General features: G+C 46.9%; 1 protein-coding gene across 1 annotated transcript in view; it reads right to left on the bottom strand.

Annotated features, from left to right (window-relative positions):
• Window positions 1-434: 434 nt before the first annotated feature.
• Window positions 435-17,703, bottom strand: part of BIN3 (bridging integrator 3) — a 167,468-nt gene continuing 150,199 nt past the window's right edge. The window contains exon 9 of the mRNA XM_078855536.1: window positions 435-4,016. Within this exon, the coding sequence (XP_078711662.1) occupies window positions 3,870-4,016 (147 nt within the window). The 3' untranslated portion in view covers window positions 435-3,869. The remainder of the gene's footprint in view (window positions 4,017-17,703) is intronic.

The raw sequence follows: 17,703 nt of genomic DNA, 5'->3' as shown, positions 1-17,703 counted from the left end.
TGTTTGGACAGATTTTTGAACGTGACTTCATGGTGCGTCTGGGAGACTCTGGTTAACCCGGGGTCGCCGTGCTCGTAACGCAGTGCGCTAACCAAGACGGCGGCGGCGCAGCCTCCTCCTTAGTTGTGTGCGAGCCAAACGCCGGTTGTTGCACGCTCGCCCATTGACAGCACAGGTGGGGCCTGAAAGTTTAAATAAATTCGACCTCAAGGGAGCTCGTGGAGGCTAACACGAACCAGGCAGCAACACCAAAGGGAAGCTGCTGTGGATTTACATCCAAGGCAATTTAAGTGGTTGGTGGCAATGTCGTGGACATCCTGAAACAGGAAACATACTGCATGAACTTATCATGTGGGCCTGTGTTGCGTGCCAAAACTCACAACATACCAAGATATGTTTCATATTTCCACAGTAATTGTGAAATGACAAATGTGTGTACCATAGTGATGTGTGTCTATATATATTTATTTTTATTAACGGTCCATTTCAGCCAAGGCTTACCAACAATACATATACATTTCACACACACACGAAATAAGCATCAGAAGGCACAAGGCGGCATACGCCATCTCACAGTTTTTGTTTTTACTTATTTGCTAAAATATTGTTTAACATAATCAACCCAACAACGTAAGCTAAATAGCAAAAGTATAATTTCAGTGGTTTATACTGAGCAGTAGACGTTACTGGCACAAAGCGATTACAAAAAATAAATGTGAACCCAAGTACTGATCCATCACTTACAACAAGGAGGTTTAAACGCTGTAGGTATTTAGCATAGTGCTCGAAATAATAACCAACCCACACAGCTCTGCGGACACGACCATTCATCATGATTCAAGTGTGCGTTATTTGCCGTGAAGTGCGCCACTTTCTGCAGCCATCAAGCTCAGCTCAGAAGTTGATAATCCAGGGCTGTGATTAAAAATGCACCTTTCTTGGAATCACGACATGCCAGCCATTATGTGAGCCATGGAGACAGCGCTTATCGTTTTTTTTGGAATTCAAAGTGAAACTGTCTAGTTGACACCCATCTCCATATCTGGGCGAGTGGTGGACATTCCATATTCTTGTGGTGGGGGCCAGACCGTTCGGCACTGTTGACTTCCTACTAAGCGGTACCAATTGTATCGGCCCTGGAAGGATAGGCCGAGTTTATTATGACTTAGCTTCGAACTTGTAACTTTGTGACCGGGCGTAAAGAGTTTTAACCACAGCACCATCGGACTGGACATGAACATGCACACTGCTTCCCAGAAACCAATCCTCCATTCAACCAGATGAGAACCCACAGTGAGAGGCCATCTAATTCGGAGTAACGAATAGCGGAAAAACACAAGATGCGATGCAGGACAGGCACATAGCTCATGATCACGGAACATACAACACACGCACGGGCACCCGACATTCAAATTTAAAGTTAATATGTTGAGTCTTGTAAACCGTAGGGGTGAGTGATGTTCGTGAGCACTCACACACGCAGCAAAGCCAACGGCACTCCCGATTGCATCACCAGGTACCAATGGCCGAGTTGACCTAGAGGTCACGTTTTTGCAACTGAACGATGTGCACGGCTAGGGATAAAACCCACATCTCCACAACTGTAGTGCAATGCTTTAAATACCAGTGTCGTCATTCTCCACACACAAAACATACACACAGAAATAACAAAAAAAAACACAAGCAAAAACACAAAAAGTGCAAGTTCACAAAAATACCAAGAACCTCTCGGTGGATGCCGTTCCACCTTATCTTTGCTCCACTACTAACACTCACTGAATGGCATTAGACGTCCAACACTAGCCACATTCAATGGCATCACAAGCTAGCACTTTAACCGATAAGCTACAGTCACCAACTACCACCTCTTTTCCACTGGCACATCTGAGCCGAGCCAGCGTGGGACACTAACAGTCGGGTGCTTCCCCACTGGCTATTTGCTGTGCCGAGCCCGAAACCAAACCTAGATAAGCTGGCCTTACAACGACATCTGTATATGGCTCGGGGCCAAGCAGGGCCGAGAGACGGGGCTAGGAACGTGTGTTCATTGCGCGTGGCATCAGTGGGCACACACACACAATTCAAACACAGCGTCACCGCTTTCGCAGCTACGTGCGTTTTGACTCGTCCACAGGTGCTCGGCTCAGCTTCTGCCGTGGCCAAAACCACCCGGCTGGCTCGGCATGGCCCTAGCACAGCTCGGTTGTGTGGTGGAAAACAGACGTATGTGGCAGATGCACATCCTGAAGGGGGTTGGTTATATTATGTAAGCAGGCCCAATCTCACGTACGCAGTATCACTCTTTATACTTCCATGAGAAAAGTCGGTGCAGAGTTGACGAGGTGAATGTTGAAAAAACAAGTGAGAGAGGGCTGCCGAGATAGTTCTGAAATATTAGCAGCGATTGAACAATCCGTGGCTTGGCACAGATGCATCGACTAACCTCAGTGGTCCCGTGTTATTTGTCTCCTTTCTCAAGCCACTTACTCTTGCACAGGACCAATCACTCCAGGTGTCGGTAGAGAAACGTTTCTTTCCACAAGCAAAATCTTTCACTGTGGAAACACGTGGAAGTCACTGGGATCAAGGTTTGGTGGGCGTGGCTTTTCTTGAGGTCTCTCTGGACATTTAAGCTTTTTCGCTTAAGGTTTAAACACACGGATTAATTCACCAGTAGCGATCACCGAGTTACCCTCTCGCGATGAAATCTGGATTTCAGAAAATATGGAAGGGTGCACGCGGAAGGTCAAGGCGCATCCCTGCAATAGCTCACTCACACCACTGCTGGCAAAAGGGCCTCCGCTCGAGGGAGCTCTGGAGAGCCCCTCTGGAGAGTACTGGCCAGACGTCTTTGAAGATGGAGTAATCACACTTTACCCCACCATACGTGGCCTGTCAATCGACTAACTCGTCTTCTTCGTCGTGTCCCCTGTACAATCTATCGTCTTATTCCAATATTCTGCACTGTCGTATTTATACTGCAGGGTGGACAGATGCGTGGGAGGGGGGGGGGCGATTTAAGACATTTGCCTCATTGTTTTATAGAACTGCCAACCTCTGGATTGCAAGTCCAGCGTGCCGACCATTTCACTATTGCATCATCCCCTTAAATAGATTTCACTTGTGTTTTTATTCATCTCGGGAAAGTCTCACCGAGTCTCAGGAGGGTGCTGCAAAGTGTTTTGCAGTAGGGAGTAATGATCGTTACGTATAACCCTATTTGAGTTTTTTATTGTCAAATCTGAAGCGTGACACCAGCTCACAATAACCTCCTCTTGTAAATGACATCACGGGATCTTTAACGTCCACTGCAGCAGACAGCGCATAGTATTGTCATGGTTAATACACCACCGCAGTGATAACCAGGGTGGGCTGCTGGATGCGAACCATGAACCTCTGCAACGAGCAGGGAAAGCGGAAAGATAGCACCCGCTTCTCATGTTAGGGCCACAGATTTGATCACCCTATGTAAGTGAAAAAACTCCTTCACCCGCATCAACACTTTCGGATGCGCTTCTGCGGCCGTCTGGAATACTCTTCCTTCCGATATCAGGAAGCCACTGGAGCCATGCATTGACAATTCATTTCTTTAGAACTGCTTTTTGTGTTTAGTTTGTTGTCCTTCCCCCGCACCTCTAATTAGCACGACTTGCTACGTACGGTGTCAAAGAACGTTAGTCACATTTAAATGTACGCGATCAAACCCAAAAACCTCCATTATGGTGCCAAAGAAGTTCAACATACATACATGGGGTGGGTGGGGTGGTGGGGGGGGCGGGTGGAGGGTGGCTTAGTGACAAGGGAGGGGGTAGTCGGTGAGGCAAGGGTGAGGGGGTGAGTGGGGACGGAGGGGCGGCGGTGGCGAGCTCTCAGTCGTTGGCGACGATGGAGAGCGAGCGCAGCTCGGCGAGCCGCGCCTCGTTCTCCTGCTCACGCTGCTCGTCCGTCCGCTCCGCGACGTCAATCTTCTCCGACAGGTCGCGGAAAATCTTGGAAACCTCCGCGTAGTAGTTCACCTGCGCGGGGACGACAAGCGCGCACACGCACCGGGGATGAGGAGCGCGGCGGAGGGCTTAAAGAAACCCAAAGAAACAATTAGCTCTCATCCTTACGCTCGATTCGTACCACCCATTGTTTAGGAACCTTGGTGGCAGGGTTCGTGCAGTGCTTGATACAGCCTGGTTTAAATTCGTGATTACGCCTCTATTCTGTGGGGAGTTTGTGTGTTCTCCCCCTGTTCTGCATGGGTTTTCTCCGGGTTCTCTGGTTTGCTCCCATCCAACGAATAAACGAGATGTCTACCAACCGAGACCTCAACAATGTTCCTCTCCACTGACTCCAGCCCCTTCTGGGATTGTGCCGCTGTCACCGTCCTAGCATCTCATCCAGTGGAACAACGTAGACGTCCAGAATAAACACCTCACTCAAGACCCAAACATCGCACCTCCTGGCTTTAGCATTCCTCCTCCTCCTCGAAGACACCAATGGAACCATCAACCGCATCAGAACATCAATAGGCCGATATGCACATCTCCATAATTCGGAAATTAAAGGCAGGCCACAGTAGTGCGATTGTGGCCATGCAAACCAAACCATGGACCAAATCGTAAACCACTGTAGTCTGCGCGCATTCAATGAAGAAATAGCAAAACTACACAAACTCTCTCCTAAAGCCTTCTCGTGGCTTGCAGACCTTGACATTGGCAATATTTTATAATTGTTTCTATCTATGTAACTTTACCCGAAAGAACCAAAGAATACACTGGTCAACACACTTTTTCTGGCATAAGGTATTCCAACGGTTTTAAGGTAATTTTGGGGTGCTGATTCCAAATCTGGCATCAGTTTTTGTCTATCACATCAAGTTTTTGAGATATCAAATATTGCATTTTCAATAAAAACTGCAGAAGAAATATATTAAGTAAATGTGGATATCTACATAAAATTATATTATAAACACACTATCCTAAAAATACAGCACCATATTTTAACACTAAAGCAGTCACTGACTCGCAACAACTTGCAATCATAAGTGACAGTTAATTTCGGGTAAAATCAATGAAAATGGGGTATGCCGATTGCATAAAAATGAGATGTGATAGAGCAAATCTGAGATCAGATTTGGAATCAGCACCCTGAAATTAGTCTAAAACAGCTGCAAAAGTCCAGGCCAGAAAAAAATGTTTTTTGTTTGTTGACCAGTGATATGAATTCCTGCAGTCACGAAAGTTAAGTCAAAATTTAACCGCCTCTATGGGGAGGGTTTCCACATAACCACAACAAACTCCGAGACACGAAAGCACTCAATTTCTGAAGAGATGCCGCGACTCTAAGGTAATACCGACCTCATTCACACTGACCTCTGCTGCTGTCACATCTTCCAATGGCAAATAATTTTGTTCAGGGCTGGCTTGGCCCTGATCTCAGAGATAATTAGACTGTTCCGTACTGAACAAGATAATGTGGACAAGACACTCTTGAAATCACACTTAACATTGACAGAAAAAATGTCTACATCTGATTGGGAACATGTAGATAACATGACTACTTCATCAGCCGCTACAATGTCAACTAAATGTACAGATAACCTGATTTCCAAGTTCAACCTCCTTTCCACGAAGAAACCAGATCCACGCATTAAAAAGTTATACGTTGACAAGGTTGTTATTAATCTGAGTAATAGTCCAATTTCCAATGGTCAAAAATCGGTTTTGGCTAAAGGGTTGAACTTCACAGTCACCTCAATGAGCCATTCTGTCTACGGGAAAGCAACCCACACTGATGCCTACCGAAAACCTGATTCCCACCACCATCTATCCCAGAAGAATTCCCTCATCAAAACTCTACACCATAGAGCTCAATGTATCTATGACCATGAACACCTAACCAGCGAACTCAAACACGTGTAGTGGTGATACGCGCTGGGTGTATATGTCGTGTGCCAGCGCGTATGTACGGGTGTGTGTGGGGTGATGCGCGCTGACGGGGAGGAGCAGGCGTCAGTGCGCGGGTGGGGGTAGTGCTGCTGATTGGCTGTGTGCCGGTGACGCGCCCAGAGGGAGTGATCGGGTAGCAGCGCGGTGTGATTGGTCGGGGAGTGGAAACACGCGCTGAGCGGAACCGGATCGTAGGGATAGCGCGTGGGGATTGGGTAACTGAGGAGCGGTGCCGACGTTGAGGTCCGCATCCGCTCCGTCTCCCGGGAAGAAGGGGTATATAAGGTGATGCACAGAGGAGCAGGGGCAGAAGTGGAACCATCTAAGAATGAAGACGAAGGTGCAGAGATAGAGCCCGGAGAGGAGAGTAATGGAGAGTAATGGAGAGTAATGGAGAGTAATGGAGAGTAGAGGAGAGTAAGGTATAAGTGTGTAGCCAGCGAGAGAGAACGGTCTACACGAGCTGAGTAATGTATAGTGTGTAGCCAGCGAGAGAGAACGGTCTACACGAGCTGAGTAATGTATAGTGTGTAGCCAGCGAGAGAGAACGGTCTACACGAGCTGAGTAATGTATAGTGTGTAGCCAGCGAGAGAGAACGGTCTACACGAGCCGAGTATGCATACGGTGTAGCCAGAGAGAGAGGAAGGTCTACACGAGCCGAGTATGCATACGGTGTAGCCAGAGAGAGAGATGCAAAGTCTACACGAGGCGAGTGGAGAGTGTAGCAGAGGCGCAGAGTCTACACGAGGCGAGAGAGGAGTGTAGCCGAGGCGCGGAGTCTACACGAGGCACAGAGAGCCAGCAGCACAGAATCCAGAGTCAAGAGAAGCGCATTGTGAAGAAGAGAGGCCACGCGTTGTATTGTTACAAGTCAAGATTTAATAAAAGAAGTGTGTTCCCGTCAAGGAGTTTCCTGCCGTCATTTTCCAATACTTCACACGTACACCAAGCTCTCAAGGCGAATGGATATTCTGGCTACACAATCCGCAAAGCCATCACCCCAACCGTGAGGAAGGAGCCATCTGAGGATCCAATCAAAACCATCGCCTTGCCATACATAACAGGGATAACCAAAACGATTTCCAAAATCATGAACAAACACAAGATCCAGGTCCGATTTAACACAGTATATAAAATGTGTGATCTGATCCCATCTGTGAAGGACAAGATCCCTGACATGCAATATCCCGGCGTCTACAAACTAAGCTGTGTCTGCGGCAGTAGTTACATTGGGGAAACTAAGCGACATGTCTCGGACCGTGTTAGTGAATACAAGGCAGATCTGAAAGACGGTAGGACCAATACTTACATTAACATTAGCTGCCCCGCCCATGCTGCTGACACTTGGGCTACGCCCATTTTAAACCTTAATGAACAGTTTGCCTTTAGAGGCTAACCCCTTTTTCCTGATGACGACCGCTTGTGTTGCGATCGAAACGTCGTGGTTTTTATTTTTATATATTTTTCTATCTATGTGACTTTACCGAAAGAACCAAAGAATATTGGCAATATAGCTCCTGAACACATTGTTGCCATCATGCGCAAGGATTGAATTATACAAGTGCGTGATAAAGTCACAGCGTCAGTGTGGTTTTATACTCCTAACCACAATGGCACCCGGTGTGTTGTTGCACGAGTACAGGCATAGATGTGTTTCAAAGCCTCTCCTCGCACAAACTGACACCGGCACTCATCTTCATTTGCAGCCTAGAGCCAGCACTGGCAATTTCACACTCCCATTGTGAGGACCAGTCAAAACATGAAACGGAGTAAAGTTTGAAAATGATATGTAAATATTGAGTTCCACGGGAGCGAAAACCATGGACATCGCGCAGGAACAACATGCGACGTAGCCGCATAATTCTGCAAGAATTATCAATGGCCAACAGTCAAAGGTACGAGGAGGTGGTTTGTTCATCTGGCCAGCTTGCCTGACAGCCAACTCGGAGGCACAACAGGGAACCCGTGTCTAGAAAGAGTCTGGATGCCCCGGAAATTGCTTCAGGTAACAAGGCAACTCGCCGTCTACAAGGAAAGCTCACCCCTCCCCCCCTATCAATGGGTTTGTAGCCTAATTATGCCCACAGTCTCAGGGCCGGACACGGCAAGGCGCAAGAAATGTCACTAAAGACGGTAAAGTGGAAAATGTTCGTTGGGCTGACAGTTTTATTTTTTTGCCGGCATTCATCAAGGGCACTATTAGACATCCCGTGAGTGAAGTGCGAGGATTTGAAGAGGCAATTAGTGTTTGGGTGCAGGCTGCAAGTAAAGAAAACACACGCACGCATTTCTCGCCAACCTGTCATTACGTCGACAAGCTCCCTGCGCTCGGTAGGGGTGATACGAATAAATATTTATACATCCGTATTACAGCGGTGCATTCACTCACTTCTCATTACTTTGCCAATCAACGTGGCCGGAAACCGAGCGATGTGGAAATGCTTATTTGTGAATGGACAGCGAAAGGGTCCTGCTTGCCCACCGCGGCGTTTACGATTGTAATCATGGGAGGGCATTACACACTAAGTGGACAATTTGGATGCATTTGATTTCAATTTTGAACGGGAAATTCATGCTTAATACTGTGCAATGTGCAGTTTCCTTTTTAAAGAAACGTGTCCCTGCTAAAAGCAACGAAGAAGCACTCATTTCTCTGTGCCTCTCGGTAATGATGAGAAGTGTGCATCCATTAAAATACTGTGTGCATCGTTTGGGCTAGATGCTTCAAGTATCGATGGACAAGTTGCAACATTTTCCATTGGCATGTAGCATTCCTAAATAGGCCACATTCCCAGTAAAAAACAATTGGTATTCAATTGTGAAAAAAAATGTCCTTAACCACAACTCAAGAAACGCAAAAAAAATATACTCGGTATTTAATGCCAGGATGTTTTTTTTTTTCACGAGTAGGGAACCTGTTGTGTTGCTCAGGAAAACAATTCAATAGAAATGTGTCAGTTTGACACTCTTCTCACGTAAATTAAGCAATCATTGGAAAGATGTCATCAACCAAGTCAAACTTTAGCTGCCTTATAATTTTACAGCCATATCCATCTCTTCCAGCCTGATACACCACCATCACTCGCCGTGCAGGCACTGCACTCATGCACAAACTCCCCTCCCCTGACATCACAAAAAAACACAGATGGTTATCTATCGGCTTAACTCATGCTAATCCCGTGCACCACCGTCCACACGGCCTGCCGCATGCCCCCACCCCCGACCCCTTGACTTCTCCCCCCCCCAACACCCGATATAAACACGTTGTCTCTTAATAATTCTCTTCATATGCCTCAGTAATTTTGCTGAAGCAGTCAACACCTGATGACGGTTGCTTGTGTTGCTTCCGCAACGTCGTGATTTAATTGATCTGTTTTCATTTTAATTTATTTTATATATTTTACCTACGTGACTTTACCGAAAAAAAAAGTACTCTTCTCACAGTCCCGTACTTGGAGCACGAGAAGTAATCCGCTTCTTTACGCAATATAATTCGTCGTAGCACTTTGTAGGAAACCAACAGAGGTTGTGGCTGTGGTGAGACCGGCCCCACCATTGGAATGTGGAATTCACACCACTGGCTCAGGGCTGCCAACAGAGCAGAGTACCACGCAATGGTGAGCACCGCCCCTTCAATAATAAAGACACTGCGAGCTTGGCTGACAGTGACTGCATATGATGCCTGCTGGAACCTATATAATGTATAACCATGGGGGGGGGGGGTGATTGTTCAATTATTGGTTAAGTCACCAGGGGCTTCTTGTGCACATAAATGTGCAGGTCTGAAGTAGAATCGAGTGACAATCAAGGAAATCGCATTCAAGTTGAAAGACAACAATGAGGCTGGCTTTCAGCCCTGTTGGGCATTCACACTCCCTCCAACCTCCGTTGTCGTGGCACGGCGCGCTGTTCTACATAAACTGAACGAGCCCCCCCCCCCCCCCTTTGGTCCTCCTGTTTCCGTTTGTCCAACTCTCACAAACGCATCCACAATGGCATGCAGCCACGCTCTGGCAAGCCACACAAGGTAAACAATTCAAAGCGATAATGATGTTTTTTTTTTAAATCTGTAAATATCTATTGCTCTACGACTGGAGTGATTTTCAATGGGCAACTTCCGTGGATACCGAAAGGAAAGAAACAAAAATCCAATTACAGTTTGACAATAGGTAATGGTTGAAATTCTCAGTATCCCATACAATTTAACCTCAGTGTTTCGAGGTGACATTTGAAGGTAAACATGTTCGTTAAATGTTAGATAATTACTATATGCAATTCGCTTCATGAAAATTTTACGATTGCCCAAAACAAATTTAGCAATAGTCTATTTATGAAGAAAAATACGACCCTGAAAGCCGAAACAGCAACACACAGCTGCTATATGAAGATCACAGAAGCTGAGAAACCGATGTATCCTCTGTCTCAATATTAAGTACAGATATCCATTTATCTCTCATCTACTGCCAATGAACAAATCACCTGGGAATGCATTTGATCTCATCAGACCTCATAATCTAAGCAGGGTTGATCCTGGATATGGATTTGGATGAGCAACCACCATGCGCCGAACATTGTACGGTACTCCTATGCTCCCACACCTGTGCTCTTCGCGTTCACCAACCCACACATTGATCAGCGGGGTGAAGGAAAAAACTTTTAACTATAAACAATTTGTATTTTACCAGGTAAGATCTACTGAGCTCTATAGCTCTTTTTCAGAAGCGACCTGGCCACAAATGATAGCTCAACGAAGTGGCTTATCACGTGAAAATCGGAGCCAAATACTCTAAACGCCCGTTTCTAAATGTGGAGGGAAAAACCGGAGAAAAATCCACGCGATCACGGGGAGAACATACAAACTCCAAATATACAGGCATCAAGGGTCGGGATCGAACCCACGACCTCCTGCATACCAGGTGAGGGAATTAACATCTCACCAACGTGGCGCAGGGTCACACACTGTCCCCGTGACTTACACGGCATGGGCAGGCACTCATCTAGCAGTGGACTGGCCAAGGGCTGCACAACATGACCATCTAATGCAGCCAGCCACAGGGGGCAGAACTTAAGTTCAAATCCTGGCTAAGGGTTGACTCGGCTGAACCATCCCTCCACATTCTATAAATTGAGCACTACATGTCATGGGAAGTCAACGGTGGTAATTCCACAGTGGTTATTCCACACGACCTCACCCAGTGGAGAACACCATTCCCAATGCTCATGTAAGCAGGGAAGCACTTTTTCCTTCTGACTTGCTTCTACGGCAGAACTAGAGTTGGGGCATTCGTCTGAGGTCAACTCACAAGCGTCAGCGTTCCAGTTGTTGTGCGACGAATGTGTGGACGATGTCTATGTTATTTTGGCAATCATGACTGCCCAGACATACACTGCAGCTCCTTCAGTTCACCGCATTGACAACACTGCTCACGCATTCATAGCTCATGTCCAATTTGTCTACTTTCGGAGTGGAGTTAGATAAAAATGTGGTCGGGCCTTTGTATACCGAGAGGAAAATACAACTCTTCACCTTTCTGATCTCTGGAGCTCAAATGAAAGCCGCACAAATAACACGGCTGTACACGATAGTCCATTTATATAGCTGACTCACCAAATCACTGTCTTGTCCTAATAGGCACATGTAGAGTAAACTGTCTTCAAGCCATTTTTTCCATTCTGCTCAGACGCCACAATTTTTGAGGAACTTTTCATTAACAAAAAAAATGGCCGAGCACACTTCAATGACGTCACGGCCCATGTGATGCACAGGATGAACGAGCAGTACAAATCCAGTCCAGGAGGTTGCTCCCTCCCTCTCTTGATAGTTGACTCAAGTGGTAACTGAGAGAGGTCAACAACACATTCCTGCGAAAACACATTCCTGCGGAGGGAGATGGTAGAAACATTGGGTTGCTCGGTCAATGGCCAGGGTCAACGGCGGCGTGGTGTATTCCGCAAATATGGTCGACTGTGAGGGCGGGCACAAGCCGGCGTGAGTAGGTTAAACGTTGAGTTTTATAAGGGCACCATGGGGTGACCAGCCCCTCCCCACCCAGCCCCACCCCTTCCACCCAGCCCCACCCTCCCCACCCAGGCCCTCCCCTACCCAGCCCCTCCCCACCCTCCCCTCTCCACCCAGCCCCACCCCTCCCATTTTTGGATGCACGACGGACGGACACAATAAACCCCTGTGGGCTGGTGGAACCAGGTGATTCCTACCATCACCAATCTGTCAGCTTGTCTCAAGCCACTGAAATGTCCTCTCCATAACCAGATGCAAACCTATTGGGACTTAGGGCTGAACGCTGAATCAATTTCAAATCGAAATCGCAATTTGAAACAATGCGATTAGCAAATCGCAAAGGCTGCGATTTCAAAAGTTCTATTACTTTCTTATTGGAATTGTAATTTTGTATTATTATTATTATAACTTTATTTATTTAACCTAACAATTGTTCTATTTTGATTGTTCTACTTCAATTTTTTTTTATAAATACATGTTGGAAGCAATTCATATATTTTAAGTTCTCATCCTTGCATTAGAATATATAGAGCAGGTCATATTTTGATGGTATCATGTGGCAATGCTCCATCACATGTTTGAAATCTAGTACACAGTGAATATTGAACTGAAGCTTGAATAAAAAAAAATTAATCGCAAATCAAATCTCAACATGTCACAAAAATCGCAATGAGATATTTTCCCCAAATCGTTCAGCCCTATAAAAATGAGGCTCATTTGTCCTTTCAAAACAATGCCATAGAATACAATTACTGTATTATTTTATTTATTGGTACTTAAAAAAAAAGTCAATTTAAGTATAATGCGTTTCTGCTAAAACAAGCAATGGGGGTGGTGTTCAGCTCCAAGTGTGGCTCAGATCCAGTGTCGGAAATTCCACATTCCTCCAGTGGGGAATAATTTGGACAACCAAAATCTTGACTTCTACAAATAATTTGAACCAATCATCTTCCAATTACGAGTCGAGTACTCACACTGCACTTAATAGCAACCCATGTTATGCAGACGTCATCGTTTTGATTTTTCACATATTTTAAGGGGCCCATATAATTGGACCACTATATCAATACTTTACAATCTAGCAACTTGCCACGTGGACTGCTAACGGGGGGCCATGTGATACGCTGTCAATTGAATCGGAGTGGCTTCACGTCCGCCGCGTCTAATTCACTCAATGAGAATTGTATGGAAAGCTATCAGGCTTTTTATTCTCGTTAATTGCCCGCACCTAACCGTAGGCGGTGGGGGTGGGGGAACGGACAATGGCTTTTATGTCTGTTGCTGCTGCTCGTTTTCCACACGAGGTCGTGGACGATACGTTAGCCCCCCCCCCTCCCCCCCGTGGGTTCTATGCCTCTTACACACGTGGACTGGAGCTGCTATTTTCATGGAGCCGGGGATCTCGAAGAGTGCACACGTGCAACAACTGCGCAGCAGGGGGGCGTCGTCGGTGCATGCTACCCACTCCCTGCTTTGCCAGCTTTTGTACGGACTCATGCATTCGTATGAATTAAAACTATATATATTTTTTTATCTTACCAGGGAACCCCCACGGAGCTATACACGGTGCGTCACAAAAATGTTAATAGCTTTACAAAGTCAGTCTCCACTTGTTCGCCATCATTGTCAACACATCTTGACTTAACCACTTCAATTCCATACACCCAGCCTTCAAATTCACCATGGAGGTGGAAAAAGATGGCAAGTTACCATTCTTTGCTGTTTTAATCGAAACGAGACCAGATGGCTCAATGGGACACTCTTTAAAGGAAAGCCACCCACACGAATGCCTACCTAAAACCTGACTCCCACCACCATCCATCCCAGAAGAATTCCCTCATCAAAACTCGACACCATGATCACCTAGCCAGTGAACTGGAACATGTACACCAAGCTCTCAAGATGAATGGATATTCAGACTACACAATCCGTAAAGCTATCACCCCAACCGTTGGGAAAGAACCATCTGAGGACCCAATCAAAACCATCACCTTGCCATACATAGCAGGGGTCACTAAAAATATCTCCAAAATCATGAGCAAACACAACATACAGGTTCGATTGAATACAGTACATAAAATTCGTGATCTGATCCCATCTGTGAAGGATGTGATCCCTGACATGCAATACCCCGGGCGTCTACAAACTAAGCTGTGTCTGCGGCAGTAGTTACATTGGGGAAACTAAGCGACATGTCACGGACCGTGTTTGTGAACATAAGGCAGATCTGAAACACGGTAGGACCAATACCTCGGCCGTGGACTTCATTGTTTTAATGCGGTGGGTTCCCACGAAATGTATTTCTCCAAGACGAAGGTACTTTGCAAATGCACTGGCTACCAACGAAGATTCGTTCATGAAGCCATCCTTATTTATAGACACAGACACAATTTCAACTGAGAAGATGGGTATAAACTGAGCAATCATTGGAAGGACGTTATTAACCAGTTCATATCAAAACTGGCTGTGATGTTTCCGCACTGTGGTCTTGGACCCCGCTCTCTGATCTCACATTAACATGATCATCTCTCACATTAACATAGCCACTTCCGCGCCCTCGTCGTGGAGGTCACCATCAGATCTTACATTGACACGCTAATTTCTCACATTAACATCACTAGCACCGCCCACTTCATTTATGACCCTTGGGCTACACCCATTTTAAACCCTTAAAACAGTCTGCCTCAGCAGCTTTCCTCTTTTCTCCTGATGACGATCGCTTGTGTTGTGATCAAAACGTCGTAGTTTTTTGTTATTTTTTTTCAACCTATCTACGTGACTTTACCAAAAGACCCAAAGAATATTGTCAACACATGCCTGGAATCTTCTCCAGGTGGTCTCTAGAGCCACAATTCTCGTGTTCACATTTTTTTGAGCGACCTGGCCACAAATGATAGCTCCACGGAATGGCTCATCATGTAGAAATTTCTAGCAGCCAAATACTCTTAAACGCATGTTGATTCTAAATGTGGAGGGAAAAACTGGAGGACCCGGAGAAAAATCCACACAACCACGGGGAGAGAGACATGCAAACTCCAAATATACAGGCGTAAGCTGGGACGAATCCACGACCTCCTGTATACCAGGTGAGGAGGTTAACATCTCGTCACCACATGCCCACCTACCATGGTCTCCCCAGTGCTGCTATCTGTACATTGCATCATATATTCTTTTATGGCTGAGTCAACTTAAGGAAGCCCATGAAAAGTGTAGATACCACATGCCACTAATGCGTTCTATGGATGGGTATCGATCTCAGGCAGCTATGATTGTAGTGTTATGTGCTAACCACTGCACCACCACAACACTGCCTTCTGCCGCACACACAAAGACCCCATTAACAAACTGTTGGAGCAATTGCTGTTAGTAAGCACCTATGAAGGCGAGCACAGCACACGAAGAAGTGGCGTGGTAAACACCAGGCCTGGCTGCATTTTTCTCTGCAATGCTGTTGTTTACACACCACGCCAGGTACTCGTTTAAGGCTGAGTCGACCTTGGGCAGGTCCAGAACTGGTTCAGATATTCGTCAATTAGCCAGTAAAGAAGCTCGGGTCGCCGTGTTCATAGCGTCTGCTTTTATCGTATTACAGCGCAGTGCATAAAAAAACTATGGCACTGATCCCCAAAATGACAAACATTTTCTGTATAGCCTTAAAATACTGTCGGGACAAGTGCTGTTAGCGAGTAGCACCTATGAAGGCCGCCACGGCACAGAAACACACAACCACACACACATATGTAACATACGTGTACGATACATACAAGAATATCCAACTAGGCACATATAAATGAGTGGGAGTTCAACAGCACAGTTGGTTACAATTGTGTTCTAGGTACTCGTGTTTACGTATTGCGACGGGTACACTTTTGGCAAAGTTAACCGAGGCGAGGCCCAAGCCAGGCATCAACACCGACAGCCACTTCTTTGGCACATCTGCACAAACTCAGTGTCTCCCTGGGTCCAGGATGCCCGAGCGGGTGCGTTCATCTCCACTGACAGCCCTGTGCCAGCACTGCTCATAATTCCGTGTTCACATTCGTGGGGCCCATTCCTCCAGAGGGCACCGCTCCTGGCTCCGCGCACGGTGCTGCTCATGTTAGTGGTCCAGGTGGGACGATGGGCTCGGCTGATCCCCAGATTGTGATGATCGGCCATCCAATTGATAATCGAGACACTGCTGGATGAGGTCAATCTACGAGAACGATTGTCTGTGCTGGTTTTACACCACAGTGAAACAAGCACACTGCTGCTTCCCAAACGAATACTCACACGCACGCGCAAAGACAAAGCTCCCCCATATAACCTTGACAGACTGGAGGGACAAGTGCTGTTAGCGAGTACCTATGAAGGGCAGCGGTAGTATAGCGTGATTTGCGTGCTGCTCTACAAACCCGGCGACCCGAGTTCAATTCCCAGTCACAATTATCTGAATCGGTCATGGGTCTCCCCCAGGTCGACTCAGCCTCAAATGAGTACCTGGTGCGATGTGTAAACATCGCCACTAGGGAGACAGAGACGGCTGGAGGTGATGCTGGTCACCCACCCCCTCATGCGCCGTGTTGGCTTTCATAGGTGCTCGCGCGCATGCACTCACACTCATACATACACATAAGTGCACACAGACACGTGCACACGCCATGCACGTAAAAAAGCGGCTTCTCTCAGCGAGTCCACTTTAAACAAACAAAATGCTGCGGAGCCGCTAATCAATCCTTCTTCACTTAATTCGGGGCCCGTTTCACGCCACTTGTAGGTGAAATCGCAGCAGGTGGCACACACAAAGCAAGGTGCGCGCAGGGGTCGCGGTGTATTTAGAGAACTAATTAAGCAGTGCATTAACGCACATGATTGCTAACCCCCCCTCCACACGTTCTCGCTTTTGTGCGTGGCCTAATGCCCGAGGCCGGAGCCACCTCGTGTACGTCAGCGCCTCCAAGCTACACGACAACCCCCCCCCCCCCACTCCCCACCACCGCACGCAATCAGTGCACGGGGCACGTGTCAAGAGACCGGCAGAGGCGATTCACGTCAACTCTCTCGATCGAGAGTGACGCGGCTTCCACATTAGGGTGGCTCGCTAACAGCACTTGTCCCAGCGGTCGGGTGTGTGCGGCACCGACGGTCGACACTGTTGGGCCCCGGCTGCAGTGTTACATCCGAACGGCCATCATCGCTTGGCGCGGAGCCGAGAGCTGCCAAGTCAACAACAAGGAGATGGCCGAGCTCCGCCGGTGGTGGCCACGATGGCGCATCGAGTGCGGGCAGCGTGTGGGCCGAGTGTTCGTTTGGCGAGGAGAAGACGCTTCCTCTCTTTCGTACCCTCAAGCACGGGCTGCGATGCCCCAATTAATGGCGCGCACGTGAAAAGCATTCAAATTTACCCTTCTTTCAAAAACAGCCAAATAATAATAAAGAGTCAAGTTCAGCGGGTTCAAACTTCGTGCATTCGAAAATCTAAATGCCTTTCCGGTAATTTGCAGTCGGCTTTCGCATGACTCTTGCACGTTAGAGGTTCAGGCAAAAAGCACTCACCGGTGCATTTGATCATTGCCATTTACAGGTACATGAAGAGTGGAGTGTTCTCCGCTGAGTGCAAGGGAGTTGCTGATTAAATGTTGTCCCCTACCCCCTTGTGACACATAAAAGAAGCCTCCATTTAAAAAGCTATTTGGTGATATTTAATTGCATTATCAAAACAATCATTGATCCGAGAAAATACAAATGTTCAAATCTCTTAAATCCTA

Source organism: Lampetra fluviatilis, chromosome 4, assembly GCF_964198595.1.
Source record: "Lampetra fluviatilis chromosome 4, kcLamFluv1.1, whole genome shotgun sequence".
In the NCBI taxonomy this organism is placed as follows: Eukaryota; Metazoa; Chordata; class Hyperoartia; order Petromyzontiformes; family Petromyzontidae; genus Lampetra; species Lampetra fluviatilis.
The sequence above is the reverse complement of the archived record's forward strand: the minus strand, read 5'-3'. Positions and strand labels throughout refer to the sequence as shown.